The following is a 22,406-nucleotide window of genomic DNA, read 5'->3' as shown; positions in this document are numbered from 1 at the left end:
ATTTCCAGACAATGATCGGTTGAGTTGGACCAGGGGACCCACACAGTCCATTCCATGTAAGCACAACCGACACCATTATAGAGACACCACCAGCTTGCACAGTGCCTTGTTGATAGCTTGTGTCCATGGCTTCGTGCCGTCTGTACCGTACTCGAAACCTGCCATCAGCTCTTACCAACTGAAAAATGGCACTCATAAGACCAGGCCACGGTTTTACCGTCGCCTAGGCCAACCGATAAGGCCACGAGCCCAGAAGAGGCGCTGCAGGCGATCTCATGCTGTTAGCAAACGCACTCGCGTCGGTCGTCTGCTGCCATTACCCATTAACGCCAAATTTCACAACGCTGTCCTAACGGATAAGTTTGTTTTACGTCCTTCGTTGATTTCTGCAGTTATTTTATGGAGTGTTGCTCGTATTTTAGTACTGACACCTCTACGGAAACGCAGCTGCTCTCTGTCGTTAAGAGAAGATCGTTGTCAGTGTGGAGAGGTAATACCTGAAATTCGCTATTCTCGGCATCCTCTTCACACTGTGGATCTAGGAATATTGAACTCCCTAACGATTTCAGAAATAGAATGCGCCATACGTCTATCTCCAATCACCTTTTCACCTTCAAAGTTCGTTAAATCCCGTCGTACGGCCCCAATCAGGTCGGAAATACGTATATTCACTTGAATCACCTGTGTAGAAATGACAGCTCCGCCAATTCACTGTCTCTTTATACCTTATGTACGCAATACTCCCGCCATCTGTCCATGTGCGTACTTCTGTCCCGTGACTTTTGTCACCTTAGTGTGCGGATATGTAACACCCGCCAGGTTAGCCTTAGAGCGCTAAAGCGTTGCTTCCTGGACTCGGGTAGGCGCGCCGGCCCCGGATCGAATCCGTCCGACGGATTAACGACGAGGGCTGGTGTGCCGGCCAGCCTGGATGTGGTTTTTAGGCGGTTTTCCACATCCTTCTAGGTGAATACCGGATTGGTCCCCACGTCCCTCCTCAGTTCCACGACTCACAGACATCTGAAACACATCCGCCCTTTTCCATGATTTTCACTAGACGCAGACAGATGGGGTACTCTGATTCCGTCCCGGGGGGGGGGGGGGGGGGGGGGGGGGGCAGCAGGAAGGGCATCCGGCCACCGCTTCAACTTAACATGCCAAATCAGATTTAACCACGCCAACCCCGCGTAAAAATGCGGGACAAAGGAGCAAGCGATAAATAGATATAGTGTGCGGATATGTACCAGCCCGACACCTGAAGGCGTGTTCCTTATTTAATGAGTAGTCGGCTTATATATTAGATTATCTGAGCTCGTGACTAGACCTGACGTAAACACTCACTCTCATCGATGTTTCCAATCGTGGTTTGCGGTCGGGAGGGGGTAGAATTAGCCCCACTAAGGGGACTGGCTTAGCTGCCACAAGGTATATAGCGGGACCTATTTCAAATGAACCGACTGCGTTCGCCAATGAAAATAACAAACAACGATTGAGCCAGGACTGGCTGTGGGCCTAGACGGCCGAACAGCAAGTTTATACCTCGACAGTAGGTTGTGTAACAAGTTTTCTGAACACAATTTCGTGGAAAAGGTTTGTATATGACTGCAGATACAATGACACCAATGTACGCTGTAGGTGTTTCGTCGCTTTTAGTGAGTAGGAATTGTATATGGAACGAATGTTTCGGTAGGTGCAGGAGTAATGAGAGAATAAATACTGCTCAGCATGAAGTCGCTGCACAAAAAAGAAGAAAGAAACGTGTTACGATTCCTGATTCAGTTAAAAAAGAAAGAGATAGAGAGAGAGAGAGAGAGAGAGAGAGAGAGTCCTAGCTGAAATAAATGATGGTGAAAGGTCCTAGAAATTGTCTCAGCCGCCTAAGGACGCCACCTGGATAGATCTGAACAGTTATTGTTTCTTCTCAACAAAGCTAATATGTGATAACGAAGACTGACACTATAATGTGTGAAACATTCTCTCCGGATATGAAATTAAAAACATATAACATTATTTTGGAAAGTGGGGATTCGTATTCGTCTCTACAGAATGTATTTCGTGTTCCGAAATCAAAAAGTGACCAATGTGTTCTAATTCTGATGTCAAGGCTACAACTTGTGAAAGTGAAGCATTGCTGTGATATGATATAAGTAAATACTGGATAAAGAATTTGAGCTTACCAGATTTGTGGCCCACAGCCACATTTTTCTTTTTAATCTTGCTACAATTAAGAGGACCTTTCACCCATTCCGACACAGACTCGAACTCGTTTATTTTCCGATGATTCCTGGTTCTAATTACCAACGGCATTGCAGACATGTAATAATATGTACCGATATCTCTGTTGTACACTTTACAAATCTGAAATGTCCGATAAGCAATAATTTCTCGAGTGCTGAAAGACTCAAGCCCTGCTATGGTGTCTACTGTAGTATCACGTTCTATAGCCACAGTAACTCAGTCATTACCATGTTGTGCGGCATAGTTGTTCGTAAGTATGAAATTCAGTACACAGGTTTTGGTCCACAGCCACATTTTTTACGAATTGGTATTTCTCGTAAATAATTTTTTTTTTTTGTTTTCTAATGGAATGAACTTTGGCTATATTTCATATATCATTAATCCATCCATGTACCGGTCGCGTAAGACGGAATCAAATGCAGCAGCACGACGGTGCTTTGTGTTGTAGTCAACTTTATTGAATTCCCGCAAACACACACGCATATAATAGATGTCCAAGAAGCGAACAATTTGCTCCTTTCCCCACTTCACGTCTGACTTTGCTAACACGCTCTTGACACGACACGTAACCTCAAACTACACGCAACTAATAGTTTCGTGTTGGCGAAGTTGGAACAAACAGAAACTGTTCTGTTTCGAAGGCGTCTTAGCTATCCGCGCGCCACGCATGAGCATGGACGATAGCGCAGTTTTGCGATATAACGATCTCGAGTGGGCATTAAATCGCAATCATCTTTCTTACTTTCTCAATCCGGTACATAACGGTGCTTATAATTAAAGTGCAGCTCATCGCGGAGGTGCCTGTGAGCTGTAACCATCATGTGGTAGGAAACCTTGGTGGAGATGCTAATGCGTTAATGCGGGACCGATTTACGCTGGAAAAAAATTAATTCCAATTCTGGCCGGGCAGGTGCTGATCTGGCGATGTATACTATTCTGATGACGGTATGACATTAACACTGTAATTTGGCAAGTGAGTGAACAGAATGCTTACTGAGAACAGAGGCCTTGCGTTTTTAAGGAAGCTATGTGAACGGCAGCATTTACTGTGCTGCATTGAGAGGGTGTCACTGACGTCATTAAATGGTTTAAAGAAAATGGTAATGAAATTCGAAAAGACGAATGCGTCCTATCTTGGTGGAAGTTATTGACGAGGTTGCTGTTGCTGTAACCGATCATGGAGGTTGTGCCCCGTAGAGCGCTACGGCTCCTGCAGTGTCACGAGAATTGTCCATTCCATGAACAACACTACAGAAGGTTTTGCGGTCTATTGTACAATGATACTCGTACAAGACTGAGACGGTGTAGCTACTGAAACTTCATGTTCCGCACTAACGTTCTGAATTTGCTCTACGGTTTCTGGCACGGATCGAGTTGACGACATGTGGCCGTGCAATATGGCGTGGAGTGGCGAGACACATTTTACATTACAGGATGCAGTTAATACTCAGAACTGCCGAGTTAGGGGTACTGTTAAACCGCGTACTGTGCGTGACGAACAATTGCACTGTGGATTCACAAGCACCTTTATTCTCAGTCCGTTTTACTATGAAGAGAGTACATCTATAGGGTCTATCGGGTGTACCGTAACGTCTGCACGTTATCGAGTCTTCCTTGTTTAGCGTGCAATTCCTGCTTTGGAAAATAGCAATTGTGCGGACACCACTGTTTTCATGCAACATGGGGCAACACGTGATGTCGTCCACTGACACATCTGCTTAATGCAACTTCTCCAGAGGTTTTTCGGATGTATCGACTGCGAAATCAGCTCCGGGTTATCTAAAAGAACACATTTGCCATGGACACGTTCGGTTTCTACACCATCTGAAGGCCAGTATACAGAGCACGTTGCTCATAATTCGCCGAAACTGCTGCGTACAACTGTTGGTCACGTCGTTTCACGGATGCAACATCTCGTCGACGTCTCCAGAGCTCAGACTGAAAAAAAAAAAATGTAAGCGGCAATTAGTGACAGAATGAACATTATGCCCTTAACACTTGTTTGACCTTCACCGCCCATGTCACATTCCTAATACACTGGTTTCCAAAAATAAGGCAACAAACCACTACTTCCCCGTCTTGTGTTTAATTGGCGATATAATCACATAAACTGTCAGCAGATGTCCCTACGATCGTGCCATGCACGGAAGGTGGCATTTAGCTCAGCGGAAAATCAAGCCAACGATGACGTCAGGGCACCTATGGAACTGGCTAGTGTTGGCCTGTTAGTCCCACATCGAGAGTCGCAGAGGGCGCGCAGTATGGAGCAGAGAATACGCGCAACCAGACACTCTACGTTCGAGGTCCATAGAAAGAACGGAAGCAACACACTGGCAAACTGATACGGACCGACCGCTTAGTGTGAATCGTTCTGTTGTTTCTCGGATATGACGACAGTTTATAGAGACGGAAACTGTATCCACACGACCAGGGAAGGGCCACCACGTGTGACATCAGGGAGAGAGGACCGTTATTTGGCAGTAAGGGGACGACGGTACGGGCTTAGTACTGCGTACCAACTCGTAGCATTGACTCGACGTTTTGTATCGAGGCAAACGGTATACAGAATGCTCTGGCAGATTGGCATTTATTGTCAGAGATCTGCTGTATGGGTGCATCTGACGCGTCTTCACAGAAGAAACGTGTAGAGTGGAGTCGTCAACATGCTACCTGAACGGTCGAAGAGTGGGTCAATATTCTTTTCACAGATGAGTTCCGATATGGTACAGAGAGTGACTCTCGACTGATTCCCAGATCTCCCAATTTGAATCCAACTGAGCATGTCTGGGATGCACTAGGGAGACGGCTTGCATGACCCCAACATCCACCAATAACTCCCGAGCACTTGTGAGCAGCTCCGATAGAAGCATGGGCGTTATTGCCTAAACATGACATTGATGACGTTATCCACAGCATGCTGCGTCGTTCACAGGCCTGTATTGTTGCCAAAGGCAGTCACACCCCGTAGTGAGCACTTTAATCAGCTGTCGCAATGTGTGTGAAAATCTGTTAAGTTGAAAAAAAGGAAGAACATCTTGTATGCTGTAATGGGTGTTGCAGCTGTTTGAGTTCTGCATTCTTTACATTGTTTCTGCTTTGCTATCGTCTGTTTATACTGTTTTGTGGCAAAATAAACGCAACCATGCAAAATCTCCGTTTGTATCTTTAATTTTGGAGACGAGTGAATATGGAAATATTTCTATAGGTCTGTCTTGCATTCACAGCGCCACATTTACACCTGGTGGACAAAATTGGAAACAACTCTCTTTCCAGCGTAAATTGATTCTGCGTTGATAGATTAGAATGTCTACCACGTTATGCTGCTGTACAATAATTAATAATTACAGCTTACACTGGACCTTTGTAGATAGCTACACTTTAATTACACAGAAGAGCCAAAGAAACTTGTACAACTGAATAATACTGTGTAGGGCCGCGCGAGCACTCAGAAGTGCGGCAACACATGGCATGGACTCGACTAATATCTGAAGTAGTGCTGGAGGGAATTGATACCATGAATCGTGCAGGGCTGGCCATAAATCCGTAAAAGAGAGTGGAGATCTCTTCTGAACAGCACGTTGCAAGCCATATGCTCAATAATGTTCGTATCTGGAGAATTTGGTGGGCAGTGTGAGTGTTTAAACTCAGAGGAGTGTTTCCGTAGCCACTCTGTAGCAATTATGGACGTGTGGAGTGTCTCGTCGTCCTGCTGGAATTGTCCAAGTTTGTCGGAATGCATAATGGACATGAGTGGATGCACTGACCAGACAGGATGCTTACATACGTATCACCTGTCAGAATAGTGTTAGACGCATTATTCTCCTGGACATCCCATCGGAATGCACAGTGGACGTGAATGCATTGTCCTCCAGGACTTACACAAGTTCGTCGGAATGCACAATGAACATGAATGGATGCAGGTGATCAGACAGGATGCTTACATACGTATCACCTGCCAGATTAGTATCTAGACGTATCTCGGGTCCCATATCACTCGAACTGCACACATGCCAAACAATTACAGAGCCTTCACTAGCTTGAACTGTCCCCTGTTGACATGCAGGGTGCATGGACTCATGAGGTTGTCTCCACATCCGTTCACGTCCATCCACTCGATACAATTTGAAGCGAGACTCGTCTGACCAAGCAACATGGTTTCAGTAATTAACTATCCTATGTCGGTGCTGACGGGCCCAGGAGAGGCGTAAATCTTTGTGTCGTGCAGTCATCGACGGTACACGTGTGCCTTCGGATCCGAAAGCCCGTATCGATGATCTTTCGTTGAATGGTTCGCATGCTGACGCTTGTTGATCGCGCAGCAATGAAAATTGCAGCAATTTGCGGAAGGGTTACACTTTTGTCACGTTGAACGATTCTCTTCAGTCGTCGTTGGTCCCGTTCTTGCAGGACGCTTTTGTGGCCGCAGCGATGTCGGACATTTAATGTTTTACCGGATTCCTGATATTCACGGTACTTTCGTGAAGTGGTGGTACGGGCAAATATCCACTTCACCTTATCTCGGAGATGCTGTATCCCATCGCTCGTGCGCCGACTATAACACCATGTTCAGACTCACTTAAATCTTGATAACCTGCCATTGTAGCAGCAGTAACTGATCTAACAAGTGTGTCAGAGACTTGTTGTCTCATATAAGCGTTGCCGACCACAGCGCCGTATTCTGGCTGTTTATATATTGCCTACTTGAATGCATATGCCTATACCAGTTTCTTTGGCGCTTCAGCGTATAACCACCAGTTATAAAACTGAAGTGTTCTGTAGAAACCGTTATTGCAAGTGCCTTACCAAAGTTGCCGGCGACAAAGTGTCGTAAGTTAGTGGTTCCCTGCGGTGCTTGCACCATAGGTCGGTGGCCGGTGGCAGAGGTGCTTACTGTGTGTGTAACCACTTCCGCTTTTAGGCGCACCTGCTTACCATGTGTGAGAGCCTGTGAGAGACGCTAATTGCTAAGTATGGCCGGACGCAACTCGCCGCCGCCATTGAAGCAGCCACGCGGGATTGCATATGTATGCGCGCCGGCCCGGCTGCAGCATACCGTGACTAGAAGGCCTGCGAAGCCGACCCCATAATGACTGGAGCACGGCGGCGCCGTGTGTGGCCGTCCGTGTCGTCAGCACAGCTTCCTGCGATTAGCTCCGCCGCATCGCACCACGACAGGCGGAAGCCGGTGCTTCTGTACTGCAGGCAGCGCTTCCACAAGATGAATTTTCTCTGTTTGCGCATGCGCTTACCTTTCCAACAGCGCAATCATCTACGCGTATTTGTGAATGCTTTATTTGTTCGACCTGGCGGACATGCGTCATAGGCCATTGCTTCACCATTGCGGTGGAAGTCTGTTCCGTTGTTTACTACACGATAGGCAACTGGGGCCACGTTTGTTTCGTTGTGTAGAGTGTGGAGGTTCTGTTTTAAGGCGATATCGGTGCAGTGCTGTCTGTTGACCACAAACAGAGCACGCTGAAATTTATGGTTGATTACAGACAAGGAGACGTCATGTGATACACAGTGTCTAAGGATTGCTTGAATAAAAATGCGAAATGTAATGCTCTGAGCTGGAACTATTAGCTTCAATTGGCGAGGAGTAAAAATCTGTGATATTACTCTAAAGCATAAGCTAAGTCTCCAAGTAGGAAAACAAAGAACAAGAAGAAGAAGCCTACAAAATTTATGAAAATTGCGGGTGAAAGCTTTGGACCATCATTCAGACTGTGATGGTTTAATAGCAGAACAACTGAGGATCCTGATATCAGAACAAAATGATGAGACCGGAGGAGCTTCTCAACAAACTACTAGAAACTAAAATGAAGGACATTGAGCTTGTCAAAAATGAAAATTTGGAAAACACGATTTCCTTTCTAGTGCATTGAGGTGGTCTATGAGTTTCCCGAATTTGTCGACTCAGCGGATGTTTATTTACAATATCTTTAGAGTGAATCTGTGTAAACAACTATTTTATAGAATGACGTACAAATGAAGTACTGAAAGGTGATTAAGCTTCACGTAACAACTAAGAGGCTCCCCTAAGTATTAGTCACTGAAATGCTTATTTTATGAATGCTGAATAAACAGCTGAGGTTGGTACAGAAGTCGCCTGTTATCATCCCCAATCGCAGCAGAAATTGCTTTACGAGTAAAGGTATCTTGCGTAGAAACATAAATTTTCCGTTTCCTAAGAAGAAAATCGAAATCTTGCTGTGACTTCCTGCTGAAATTAGCAAACATAATACCCCCATTGTTTTGTACTTCTAACATCAGAAGATCAAGCCAACCTGCAAAACGATTTAGAAAAAAATATGTGAATGGTGCGAAAAGTGGCAGGTGACCCTAAATAATGAAAAGTGTGAGCTCATCCACATGAGTGCTAAAAGGAACTCGTTAAACTTCGGTTACTCGATAAATCAGTCTAATCTAAAAGCCGTAAATTCAACTAAATACCTATGTATTACAGTTACGAACAACTTAAATTGGAAGGAACACATAGAAAATGTTGTGGGGAAGGCTTACCAAAGACTGCGTTTTATTCAAATGGCTCAAATGGCTCTGAGCACTATGGGACTTAACATCTATAGTCATCAGTCCCCTAGAACTTAGAACTACTTAAACCTAACTAACCTAAGGACATCACACAATACCCAGTCATCACGAGGCAGAGAAAATCCCTGACCCCACCGGGAATCGAACCCGGGAACCCCTGCTGCGTTTTATTGGCAGGACACTCAGAAAATGTAACAGACCTACTAAGGAGACTGCCTACACTACGCTTGTCCGTCCCCTTTTAGAATACTGCTGCGCGGTGTGGGATCCTTACCAGATAGGACTGTCGGAGTACATACAAAAAGTTCAAAGAAAGGCTGCACGTTTTGTATTATCGCCAAATATGGGACAGAGTGTCACAGAAATGATACTGGAAACCATTAAGAGAAAGGCGTTTTCCGTTGTGACGGAATCTTCTCACGAAATTCCAATCACCAACTTTCTCCTCCGAATGCAATTTTTTTTTTTTTTTTTTTTTTTTTTTTTTTTTTTTTTTACACCGACCTGCATAGGGAGGAACGATCACCACGATAAAATAAGGGAAATCAGAGCTCGTACGGAAAGATATAGGTGTTCATTCTTTCCGCGCTTTACGATATTGGAATAATAGAGAGTTGTGAAGGTGGTTCGATGAATCCTCTGCCAGGCACTTAAATGTGATTTTCAGAGTATTCGTGTGGATGTAGATGTAACATGTACATGATGTCACTCCTGAGAGTCGTCACACGAATTGTCTCTCGTGTGTCCACAGATATTTGTTTGCAATGTTTGGCTGGAGTCAGCTAAAACAACCACTGATACTCGCGTCTTTCATGCGATGCCCAGTGTCGACAGAAAACATCGTCTTCTTTCCCGGCGCAAACAAAATTGTTTTTCAAGCGGAGTTTTACGTGCACTTCGTTGGAGCAGTCTCATATTAGTCCAGCGCTATATTTGTTTTAACAACATGTATTAACAGGGACAGTAAAACATGAAGAATAACCAATAGTGCAGCAGCGACAACACCGCGCTGGCTCCGCGATTACTGCGACCGCCATGCATGCAGCGCTGTTAATACGGGTCAATAAAACGACGGGAACGCGCTCTATAAAATGGGCGTGCAAAAATTTCGTTTTAAAAAGTCTGGCTTTCCGTCGACATGAACGACGGAATGAGCAGTATTTGTTGGGCTCTAACCTAGATGCATATGGCAAAGGCGAAATTGCAAACATTTCGCGAAACACCGCAGAAAATGTGCTTTGCGTCTCTTATGAGGGACACCTTGTACTTGTATAGTACGTGTGATGCTGGATGCTGTTTCACCTAGACCTCTTTGTGTTTTCTTTTTCTGTTACTTTTTTAATGTAGTGCATTTCTTGCGGACAACAAAATCGGTGCATAGCAGACTGCTTGAGCAGTGGTTGGTTGTTTTGGGGAAGGAGACCAGACAGCGTGGTCATCTGTCTCATCGGATTAGGGAAGGATGGGGAAGGAAGGCGGCCGTGCCCTTTCAGAGGAACCATCCCGGCATTTGCCTGGAGTGATTTAGGGAAATCACGGAAAACCTAAATCAGAATGGCCGGACGCGGGATTGAACCGTCGTCCTCCCGAATGCGAGTCCAGTGTCTAACCACTGCGCCACCTCGCTCGGTGCTTGAGCAGTGAGGTAAACGGATGGGTATGGGAACGCACTTCGGCTCCGTTGTGTTCTTTCCTATTAATTTTGCATATGCGTTTTTGTTCCGAAGCCTCTGCGCTAGCCCAAAAGGAAGAAAGCATCGTGTGTACAGGGTGGTCCATTGATAGTGACCGGGCCAAATATCTCACGAAATAACCATCAACTGAAAAAACTAGAAAGAAACTTGTCTAGCGTGAAGGGGGAAACCACATGGCGCTATGGTTGGCCCGCTAGATGCCGCTGCCACAGGTCAAACGGACATCAACTGCGTTTTTTAAAACAGGAACCCCCATTTTTTATTACATATTCGTGTAGCACGTAACGAAATATGAATGTTTCAGCTGGACCACTTTTTTCGCTTTGTGATAGATGGTGCTGTAATAGAAATATGGAATGGTGCAATCGATGTTGATGTAGCATTCTCAACACCGACGTTTTTGATATTCCCGATTCTCGCGCAATTTGTGTGTAAAGTAAACAGTCTACATCTACATCTATATCCATACTCCGCAAGCCACCTGACGGTGTGTGGCGGAGGTTACCCTGAGTACCTGCATCGGTTCTCCCTTCTATTCCAGTCTCGTATTGTTCGTGGAAGGAAGGATTGTCGGTATACTTCTGTGTGGGCTCTAATCTCTCTGATTTTATCCTCATGGTCTCTTCGCGAGATATACGTAGGAGGGAGCAATATACTGCTTGACTCTTCGGTGAAGGTATGTTCTCGAAACTTTGACAAAAGCCCGTACCGAGCTACTGAGCGTCTCTCCTGCAGAGTCTTCCACTGGAGTTTATCTATCATCTCCGTAACGCTTTCGCGATTACTAAATGATCCTGTACCGAAGCGCGCTGCTCTCCGTTGGATCTTCTCTATATCTTCTATCAACCCTATCTGGTACGGATCCCACACTGCTGAGCAGTATTCAAGCAGTGGGTGAACAAGCGTACTGTAACCTACTTCCTTTGTTTTCGGATTGCATTTCCTTAGGATTCTTGCAATGAATCTCAGTCTGGCATCTGCTTTACCGACGATCAACATTATATGATCATTCCATTTTAAATCACTCCTAATGCGTACTCCCAGATAATTTATGGAATTAACTGCTTCCGGTTGCTGACCTGCTATTTTGTAGCTAAATGATAAAGGATCTATCTTTCTGTGTATTCGCAGCACATTACACTTGTCTACATTGAGATTCAATTGCCATTCCCTGCACCATGCGTCAATTCGCTGCAAATCCTCCTGCATTTCAGTACAATTTTCCATTGTTACAACCTCTCGATACACCACAGCATCATCCGCAAAAAGCATCAGTGAACTTCCGATGTCATCGACAAGGTCATTTATGTATATTGATGTGCAGATTATCCGCGACAGCAGCCAAAACACCTTCTTGGTCATCATCATTTGTTGCAGGTCGTGGTTGACGTTTCACATGCGGCTGAACACTTCCTGTTTCCTCAAATAACGTAACTATCTGGCGAACGGTCCGGACACTTTGATGGTGTCGTCCAGGATACCGAGGAGCGTACATAGCACACGCCCGTTGGGCAGTTTGATCACAACAGCCATACATCAACACGATATCGACCTTTTCCCCAATTTGTAAACGGTCCATTTTAACACGGGTAATGTATCACGAAGCAAATACCGTCCGCACTGGAGGAATGTTACGTGATACCACATACTTATACGTTTGTGCCAATTAGAGCGCCATCTATCACAAAGCGAAAAAAATGGTCGAACTAAAACATTCATATTTATTTACGTACTACATGAATATGTAATAAAAATGGGGGTTCATATTTTTAAAAAAACGCAGTTGATACCCGTTGACATATGGCAGCGCCATCTAGCTGGCCAACCATAGCGCCATCTGGTTTCCCCCTTAAAGCTAGTCAAGTTTCGTTCCTTGTAGTTTTTCCGTTTGACGCTTATTTCGAGAGATATTTGGCCCAGTCACGATCAATGGACCACCCTGTATATGCATCTAGTCCTATGTTCGGCCATTTAAAAGTCAAACATTTTTGTATGTCAGTAATCACCTTGTCTCACGTTTATTTTTGCTGTTATCCTGCTTTTTGTTTCTCTCTGAAGAAATGTGCAGAGATCAGCAAATTAATTATCACCAGTGTCCACTGTCAGAGGGAATACCTTCTAGTAGCTGTCCGTGCATGTGACGCGGTAGGGAAAGTATATAAGCGGATCAGAAACGAAAGGGAATCATTCTAGCGACTTACTGGGAAATTTGTTGACAAAAGGCAGACTGATATGGCCCAACACATGGGAAAGTCTCGGAACTGGCCAACTTCGTAAGCTGTTCATGTGCTGCTACCGTGAAGATCCATAGGAAACACATACGATACGATATTGGAATGCCTGGGTTATTCCGATTACGATGCATGTGCCAGACCGTGACTCGAACCCGGATTTTCCGTATATCGCGAGCGCTCGCCTTACCATTTGGCTATCCGTGCACGACTCACGGCCACACCCAAACTAACATCAGTTCTACAGCTGATGGTAGTCCTTATTCGCAACTGCGAATACATTTACTGTAACTATGGGAAGTTGTTTCGTCCACAGCTCACTACAGAAAAGTGGAGGTCGTAGACTTGCGCTCTCTGTAAAGCGGAACAGGCGGCGACCCGTGGGAGATCTGACGACATGTACAGTGCTGCGGCAGGCACAATAGTTTCGGAGCACACCGTCCAGCGCTCGTTGTTCAACATAGGACTCTCCAGCGGACGACTCCTACTTTTTGCCATGTTGACCCGACTACATGATGAATTACGATTGCAGTGGTCACGGGATCATCAGGATTGGACAGTGGATCTAACCGCCTGGTCGGATGACTCACGCTGCACCAGGTCGATGACTGGGTGCAGATAGGCGATCATCCAAGAGAACGGCTGCTCGAATCATGAACCGCGCCAAGGACACAGGCGGATTGGTACAGTATTAAGATACTCCCCATTACGCTTTCCATGGCACCTGTTTTATAGATACCATGACACCCGTGGGCTATGAAAATTCATGCTTGATGTCATTTTTGAGTACGATAACTATTAGTGTCACAAGGCCAGAATTGATTTGAGGGGCAAGATAACGAATTCGCGTTGATGTCTTGTTGACTAAACTCACCTATTATGAACTCCACGAAGCACATCCTCGATGCTCCCTGGCTCAGTTCTGCGCCAACAAACTGCTGGCGCGTTATTTCGGCTCTCTCTAAGCACTATGGAACTTAACAAATGGTTCAAATGGCTCTGAGCACTATGGGACTTAACAGCTGAGGTCATCAGTCCCCTATAACTTAGAACTACTTAAACCTAACTAACCTAAGGACATCACGCACATCCATGCCCGAGGTAGGATTCGAACCTGCGACCGTAGGAGCAGTACGGTTCCGGACTGAAGCGCCTAGAACCGCTCGGCCACAGCGGCCGGCGTTATTTCGGTAACTGTGTGATCTACGAGTACACATTTAGTCCCAAAAACCTCTGGAAATCACGCAAAACATGTGTTAAAAGCTGCAAATAAAGATTTATGATAGAAACTGTAAGTAGTAAACCAGCAGCGTCCATTGTGAAATTTGGATCTATAGTTCAATGCCTCAGTCATTAATACATTTGAATCCGTTATTTGGAAAAGGATTCTTGTCCCAGGAAGTAAATTATACAGGAGATACAAAAAAAAAACTGTTTTACTTCACGAGAGGTTCAAGTATGGTGTCGTGAAGTTACTGTGTAGCAACTAGCTGTGTGATGAAAGAATATACACCACTACAACGTACTTTAGACATCAATCGTGGTCAGTAATCCAGTTTGAATGTACAGTATGACCCTTTTTCGAGCACTATATTGTTGATGAGGCAGCCAGGTTGTATTATCTATAGTGTCTCACTGTGTAGAGGTACAAAACGCGTGGGTGTTTTCAGCTCGTTACTAAATGCAAATAAGTAGGAGGCCGAGTTGATAGGAGCTTAAGGAGTCCAGGTTGCAATAATATGCGGTACGGCACACTGTTAGAGAGAAGGATTATTATTCAAGAAACACATAGTACAATGAAATTTACTTAGCTTCAGTTGTTTGTAGGACTGCAGCTACGGCTGTAACTAACACAACATATTCTCAGGGACTAAGCTTGAGGGGCCCTCCTCAGAGAATCGATGCAAACAGAACTGGCTGAGGGCCGATTATGAAAATGCGTCTGCCTAGGTTGAAATATAACTAAAAAGTGGACGAGGCACACTCCAGTTCCGTTGGGCTTCACAGCCCGCTAGAGTGTGCTGTGCTCTGCAGACGACGGGCTGCCAACCTTGTGTTGGCGCGGCGTTGTAGTAGTATCTGTGACAATCATACTACATTATCCACATTCATTATAGCAACAGAAGAGTATGTTATTAGCATAAAGGCTTATGTATAACGCACCCAAAACGTCACAATCAAACCTCAGCAAAGCAGACAATGGCGGGTATGCTTCATGTTTTTCGCGTCCATCATGTCCTGGCCACTGGCAGCTACCAATACCAAATGGCTTCTGCTCGTCAAGTATGTGTTGTAGAATAATTAGAACATCATCTAGCTTTTTATTTATTCGAACAGGTCTATTATACGGTAATTTATCTGCACATGGCACCTTTTCTAATTCAATATCTATCTAACGAGCAGTTCTGTTGATTGGACATGGCCCCTTGTTGCACCAAACGATGCATACAGATATAAAGATCAGTAGTTTGCAAACGTAATTTGAAATAAAAGTGGACATGACCCCTTTTACAACTCATCGATTCAGTTATTTCTGGGACAACATATCAATTGTCAGTGGCATCTGAGTTTTAGCCTACAACGTATACATGTCTGATTGTTGTGTGTTTCAGCACTTCGACTGCCGGAACCACATCCGGGTGATCCAACCGATGGACGGCGTAGGCAGCCGCCTCTACGTGTGTGGAACCAACGCACACAGCCCCAGGGACTGGATCATACACGTAAGGCGTTTGTCATACTCAGCAGTGAGCATGGCAGCTGTTACTGGTAGTTTTGTGTGTCATCAGTCCTCTGGTTTCATGCCGTCCGCCACGAATTCCTTTGCCAACCTGTTTGTCACAGAGTAGCACTCTTACCCAACACCTTCCACTTTTGTACGATATGTTCCAATCTCTGTCTTCCACTACAGTATTAACCCTCTACAGCTCCCTCAGGAACCACGGAACTGTCCCCTTTCGAACACGTTCCTCTCCTCGCTGATTATCTGGAAAATATTATTTCTTTTCTTATCAGTAACCCAATTTTTCGCGTCTTTCCTCAGGACCTTCACTCAGATCCTTTGTTCTCTTCTCTTCCATTTTTACCGCATTCCATTCACTACTCTGCACCTGACATACATTCTGAGGAACTTCTACTTTATAGGCAGGTATAGGAGGTGTAATTTCGAGTTTTAGTTATTGTAATCGTAAATTCAAGCAGACTGTAGCGCAGTCGTTAGGCATTTGTACAGGTTAGTTCATACATTCTTTTCGTGTTTCACTTGAATTATCTAGGCACGGACTCGTGTTTCAGTAACTTTTGTTCAACATCGATTAGAATGGACAGGGACTGGATGAGGGCTGAGTTGGCATCCCTTCGCTCACAGCTGCAGGCGGCGCTGATTTCGGTCACGCAGCTTGAGGCTGTTGCCAATGGGCACCACTGTGGGGAGCCGGACTTGGGTACCACGGGGATGTCAACCACGTCCCGCCTGTCCCCAGATCGGTCTGCCACTGTGGTTGCCCCGGTTGCTGCCCGCAGTGGGGCTGAGCCTACGCCTGTGGTTGATTGGGAGGTCGTTCCTAGGCGTGGCAGACAGCGAAAGACGTCCCTGGACGCTGATCAGAAAGCCTCCCCGGTGCGTCTGACAAATAGGTTTCAGGCACTGTCTCTGGCCGAGCCAGATGCAGCTGCCTGCCTGTTTCAGAGCATGATTCTCAGCCTTCAAGGTCCGGGCAATCACAGAGGGTGGGCTTATTGGTAGTTGGGAGCTCCAATGTTAGGTGCGTAATTGGGTCCCTTAGGGATATGGCGGCTAAGGAGGGGAATAAATCCAGTGTGCACTCCGTGTGCGTTCCGGGTGGAGTCATTCCTGATGTGGAAAGGGTACTTCCGGATGCCATGAAGAGCACAGGTGCAGCCAGCTGCAGGTGGTGGCATATGTTGGCACTGGTGACGTGTGTCGCTTTGGATCTGAGGAAATTCTCTCTGGATTCCAGCGGCTATCTGATTTGGTGAAGGCTGCCGGTCTTGCTTACGAGATAAAGGCAGAGCTCACCATCTGCAGCATCGTTGACAGAACCGACTGCGGACCTTTGGTGCAGGGCCAGGTGGAGGGTCTGAATCAGAGGCTCAGACTGTTTAGCGACCGTGTTGGCTGCTGATTCCTTGACTTGCGCCATAGGGTTGTGGGGTTTCGGGTTCCGCTGAATAGGTCAGGAGTTCACTACACTCAGCTAGCGGCTACACGGGTAACGGAGGCTGTGTGGCGTGGACTGGGCGGTTTTTTTAGGTTAGAAGGCCTCGGGAAAGTACGGGGTGGGCTGCAATCTCAAAGGGTGCGTGGCAAATACAGGACGTGCTTGGATCAAGGAACAGTCGGAATTGTAGTTGTAAATTGTTGTAGTAGTGCTGGGAAAGTCCCTGAGCTTCAAGTGCTAATAGAAAGCACAGAAGCTGAAATCGTTATAGGTACAGAAAGCTGGCTAAACCCTGAAATAAGTTCTGCAGAAATTTTTACGAAGTCTCTGGCGGTGTTCAGGAAAGATAGATTAGGCAGAATTGGTGGTGGAGTGTTTGTGTCTGTCAGTAGTGGTTTATCTTGTAGTGAAGTGGAAGTAGATACTCCATGCGAATTGGTATGGGTGGAGGTTATACTTAACAGCCGAACTATGATAATAATTGGCTCCTTCTACCGACCCCCAGACTCCGATGATATAGTTGCTGAACAGTTCAGAGAAAATTTGAGTCTCGTAACAAATAAATACCCCACTCATACGGTCGGTTTGCAGTAGGGTTTTGGAGCATGTACTGTATTCAAACATTATGAATCACCTCGAAGGGAACGATCTATTGATACGTAATCAGCATGGTTTCAGAAAACATCGTTCTTGTGCAACGCAGCTAGCTCTTTATTCGCACGAAGTGATGGCCGCTATCGACAGGGGATCTCAAGGTGATTCCGTATTTCTAGATTTCCGGAAAGGTTTTGACACCGTTCCTTACAAGCGATTTCTAATCAAGCTGCAGACCTATGGGGTATCGTCTCAGTTGTGCGACTGCATTCGTGATTTCCTGTCAGGAAGGGCGCAGTTGTTAGTAATAGACGGCAAATCATCGAGTAAAACTGAAGTGACATCGGGTGTTCCCCAGGGAAGCGTCCTGGGACCTCTGCTGTTCCTGATCTATATAAATGACTTGGGTGACAATCTGAGCAGTTCTCTTAGGTTGTTCGCAGATGATGCTGTAATTTACCGTCTAGTAAGGTCATCCGAAGACCAGTATCAGTTGCAAAGCGATTTAGAAAAGTTTGCTGTATGGTGTGGCAGGTGGCAGTTGACGCTAAATTACGAAAAGTGTGAGGTGATCCACACGAGTTCCAAAAGAAATCCGTTGGAATCCGATTGCTCGATAAATAGTACAATTCTCAAGGCTGTCAATTCAACTAAGTACCTGGGTGTTAAAATTACGAACAACTTCACTTGGAAAGACCACATAGATAATATTGTGGGGAAGGCGAGCCAAAGGTTGCGTTTGATTGGCAGGACACTTAGAAGATGCAACAAGTCCACTAAAGAGACAGCTTACACTACACTCGTTCGTCCTCTGTTAGAATATTGCTGCGCGGTGTGGGATCCTTACCAGGTGGGATTGACGGAGGACATCGAAAGGGTGCAAAAGAGGGCAGCTCGTTTTGTATTATCACGTAATAGGGGAGAGAGTGTGGCAGATATGATACGCGAATTGGGATGGAAGTCATTACAGCAAAGACGTTTTTTGTCGCGGCGAGATCTATTTACGAAATTTCAGTCACCAACTTTCTCTTCAGAATGCGAAAATAGTTTGTTGAGCCCAACCTACATAGGGAGGAATGATCATCAAAATAAAATAAGAGAAATCAGAGCTCGAACAGAAAGGTTTAGGTGTTCGTTTTTCCCGCGCGCTGTTCGGGAGTGGAATGGTAGAGAGATAGTATTATTGTGGTTCGATGAACCCTCTGCCAAGCACTTAAATGTGAATTGCAAAGTAATCATGTAGATGTAGGTGTAGATATGGTGACCTGTATTTGATACCTGTACACTGCTGTTGGTCAGGAATGATCTCTCTGTCTTTGCTAGTGAGCTTTAGGCCCCTCTTGCTTCGCCCCTCATGTATTATTTTGCCTCCAATGGTGCAGAATTCTCGCACATCGTTCTCTTATTATCCCCAAATTTGATGTCAACTTCATCGCGAATCTTATTTCTGCTACTTTTCATTGTTTTGGTCTATCTTAGGTTTACTCTCTATCTGTAGAGTGCGTCATTATATTGTTCTTTTCATTGAACATGTTTTACAACTGTTCCTCACTTTCACAAGGATAGCAATGTCACGAGCGAATAGTATCATTGACATTCTTTCAACCCAACTTTTATCTCACTGAAAATCATATCAGCGCACACTCCGCTGCAGAGTGAAAATCTCATTCTGGATTTTATCTCACTGTTAAACACCTCTTTTATTTCCGCCTTTGCTTCTTTTAAGTATAGATTGATCAGTAGGGGCGGAAGACTGCATACCCTCCAATAGCCTTTTCTATTTGGGCACTTTGTTCTAGAACTTATTTTTATGTAAAATGAAGGTGGGGCAGGGGAGGGAGAAAGGAAAAGTAAGGAGCTATTCATGACAGCTGCATTGGCGGAAATCTAAGCGGAACCAGTGGCGTCGAGTAAAAATATGTGCCGGACCCGGTTTGAAATCTGGATCTCCTGCTCACATATTTTTTTCATTTTTGTTGTGTCTAGGAATCCTGCATGCTCCATTCTTTAGAGAAACAATCAAATAACTCGTATTAATAAGCATTAGAGAAATAAAATTACTCAACTTTGATCACACAGATGTGCCACAAACAAAGGGCGACACACAAACTAATCAGTCTTCTTAAGAATAGAGAAACACAAGTCTGCACTACGCAGAGCTCGCTAATGATAAAGGCTGCGATGCGTCGGCTAACGAAGTGGCTGATGTTGAAGCTGCTATCGCAGTGGCGCGCCACCTGTCGGTCGTGGCGCTGATGTCCACTTCACGTAGGTGCCGGTGCTGTCGCGTTGTCGTCCTGGAAGGAGGCCCGGTCATCGTGCGATTGGCTGACCTCTTCGCACAGCCGTTTCTTCTCTTTCGTTCCCGGCTGGCCTGTCGTCGCTGACTTTACGCCGTAACAGTTAAGTTCGTCATTATTCTCGGCATTTGATCTGGGAGAATGTCACATAACTTTTTTTTTTTTTTTCTACAGAGGAAAGCCAGCCATCAGACGGAACACGCAGAGCTACCGTGCCAGTTACTTCCTAGACAGTGGTGTTAACCACTCCGCTACCTGAACACAATGCCTATCGCAAATTCGCGGACTACGGGTAGGTTGCATAGGTGGGAGTGTTCTCCATGATGGCTACTTTGGGATCCCTCAGAGGTCGGACGTGTGTATCCACACTGAAGGTGGCGGACTAACTGCCCATCTAAGTAACTTTATTTTCTGAATGCGTGGTGTCTGTTGCTTCGGATATCATCGAAAGAAAAGGTATTCATAAAACTTCTTGTTTTTGGCTCATGGCTTTTGTCTTTATTGCATATTATCCGTCTTTTCCTATACCTGACACCTGTACCTTACCTTTCCGCAGAATTTCGAATATCTTTGTACGCTATTACTAGGTCGGTAAAGGCATGCTTCGATTATCAAGTGCATCATCAGAACTGTCTCTCTTGTGCCTGTGTAAGTCCTAAACCCAAAACAGAACCTGAACTTTGTTTTCCGTTGTTCCGAATATTATTCTTGTCAGCAACTAGCATGAGTGAGATGTTAAGCTGCCTGTGCGACATTTCTCGTGCTTATCCGCTGTTGCTACCTTCGGGACTGTTACCGCCTTGTTTAGAGCAATCCAACCTCCTTCCAATGAACGAGTTATTGTGGTACGCATTACTGAGGCACCTACAGCCATAGAGGACTTAAAACGCACGTCATTATTACTCAATACCGCTGCGTCTCACTTCGTTCCACATTGATCCTTTCGGACGATTCCATTAAATTTCAGCCAACACTTCACTTTACTAAATTTTCGTCCAACTCCACATCTGCTGCTTAGTTCGCCCTACTATATAATATCTGACATCTAAATCTGACCACGATGTAATGCAGCTGGGATCTTCGCTTGTTTCCAGGTCTTTTCCAAGTTTGTGTCCTAGTGTTGTAGTTCTTGAACTGTGTACTAAATAAAAATCACATAAATTTAAAGAAATGTCGAATCAACTAAACACCTAGGGATTATAATTACGATTATCTTGAATTGTTGCAAACATCATCAGAAAATATTGCGGGGAAAATGAACCAAGTAATGCGATTTTATTGGCAGAACAGTTAGAAGCAACAAATCAACTACTAAAAACACTGCCTGCGCCACGTTTGTCCGTCCTTTTCTGGAATTTTGCTGCGCAGTGTAGTATCCTTACCACATAGTACTCACAGATAGGATGGTAAAAGTTCCAAGAAGGGAAGCTTGTTTCGTATTGTCACGAAGTACACGACAGAGAGTCACTGCAATTTGGCATCCCTAAAGCATCGATTGCACACCATCTAGCTCAGCGCTGCGAAACTGCATCAAGAAGGCGCTGATCCGCTCGCGAATGGAAAGAGTGGGCAGCGCCACACCTCCAGGAAGGTGGTGTCGACGCTGATTTAACCAGCCGCCCATCACCGGTCGCCCAATTTCGTCGCAGTCTTCAGGAGCATCAGTTCAAATGGTTCAAATGGCTCTGAGCACTATGGGACTTAACATCTATCGTCATCAGTTCCCTAGAACTTAGAACTACTTAAACCTAACTAACCTAAGGACAGCACACAACACCCAGCCATCACGAGGCAGAGAAAATCCCTGACCCCGCCGGGAATCGAACCCGGGAACCCGGGCGTGGGAAGCGAGAACGCTACCGCACGACCACGAGATGCGGGCAGGAGCATCAGTACTGAATATTAGTACCGCCTTCTGCGAGTAGTTAGCGAAGTTGTCAAAGAACTAGAACGTAGGAGACAAAGGAAGCGTAGGAATCAAAAGAAGTTTTTGAGAATTTGAGACGCCCTGATAAACCCGCAGGACGAGACAGGTAGTTCAAATTGTGGAAAGGTGACAAAATAAGCGGCTGTCAGTTACACTCGAACATACAACTTTATTTATTTGACCAAACGTTACAAGAGCCAAGAATATTTAAAAAAAAAAACAAAAACACACACAGCATTAATTTACCGGCTGAATGCGTCATACAATCTCATGCCTTAAGGGCAAGGCCTCTTTAATTTGAAATCGGCTGAAAGGCAATAACTTAATACTCAAGCCAAAATCAGAAATTTAAAAGGCAGAAGGCCTCATCTCAAATCAGTTCTTTCAATTAGGCTGAAGGCGCAAACAGTCTCACACTTTAAGAGCAAAACAACTTTAATTTTAAAAAATCGTCTGAAAGCCCACCTCTTAAGAATCAAACGAAAATTAAAATTTTAGAAGGCAAAAGGCCTTATCTAAAAACAGTTCTTTAATTATGCTGAAGGGCCAAACAATCTGACACCTTAAGATTTAAAAAATCGGCTTAAGGCCCATCACTTAAGACTCCAACAAAATTAAAGTTCTTAAGAAGGCCAAGGGCCTCACCTTAAAACCTTTAAATTAGGTGAAGGCCCAGACAATCTTACGCC

At 45.1% G+C, this 22,406-nt stretch overlaps 1 protein-coding gene across 1 annotated transcript in view; it reads left to right on the top strand.

Moving 5' to 3' along the window:
• The window catches only part of LOC126413238 (semaphorin-2A-like), a 1,385,371-nt gene that overhangs the window by 938,425 nt on the left and 424,540 nt on the right, over window positions 1–22,406 (top strand). The window contains exon 5 of the mRNA XM_050083137.1: window positions 15,328–15,438. Within this exon, the coding sequence (XP_049939094.1) occupies window positions 15,328–15,438 (111 nt within the window). The remainder of the gene's footprint in view (window positions 1–15,327; window positions 15,439–22,406) is intronic.

The sequence above is a fragment of the Schistocerca serialis genome, chromosome 7, assembly GCF_023864345.2.
Source record: "Schistocerca serialis cubense isolate TAMUIC-IGC-003099 chromosome 7, iqSchSeri2.2, whole genome shotgun sequence".
Classification (NCBI taxonomy): Eukaryota; Metazoa; Arthropoda; class Insecta; order Orthoptera; family Acrididae; genus Schistocerca; species Schistocerca serialis.
The sequence above is the reverse complement of the archived record's forward strand: the minus strand, read 5'-3'. Positions and strand labels throughout refer to the sequence as shown.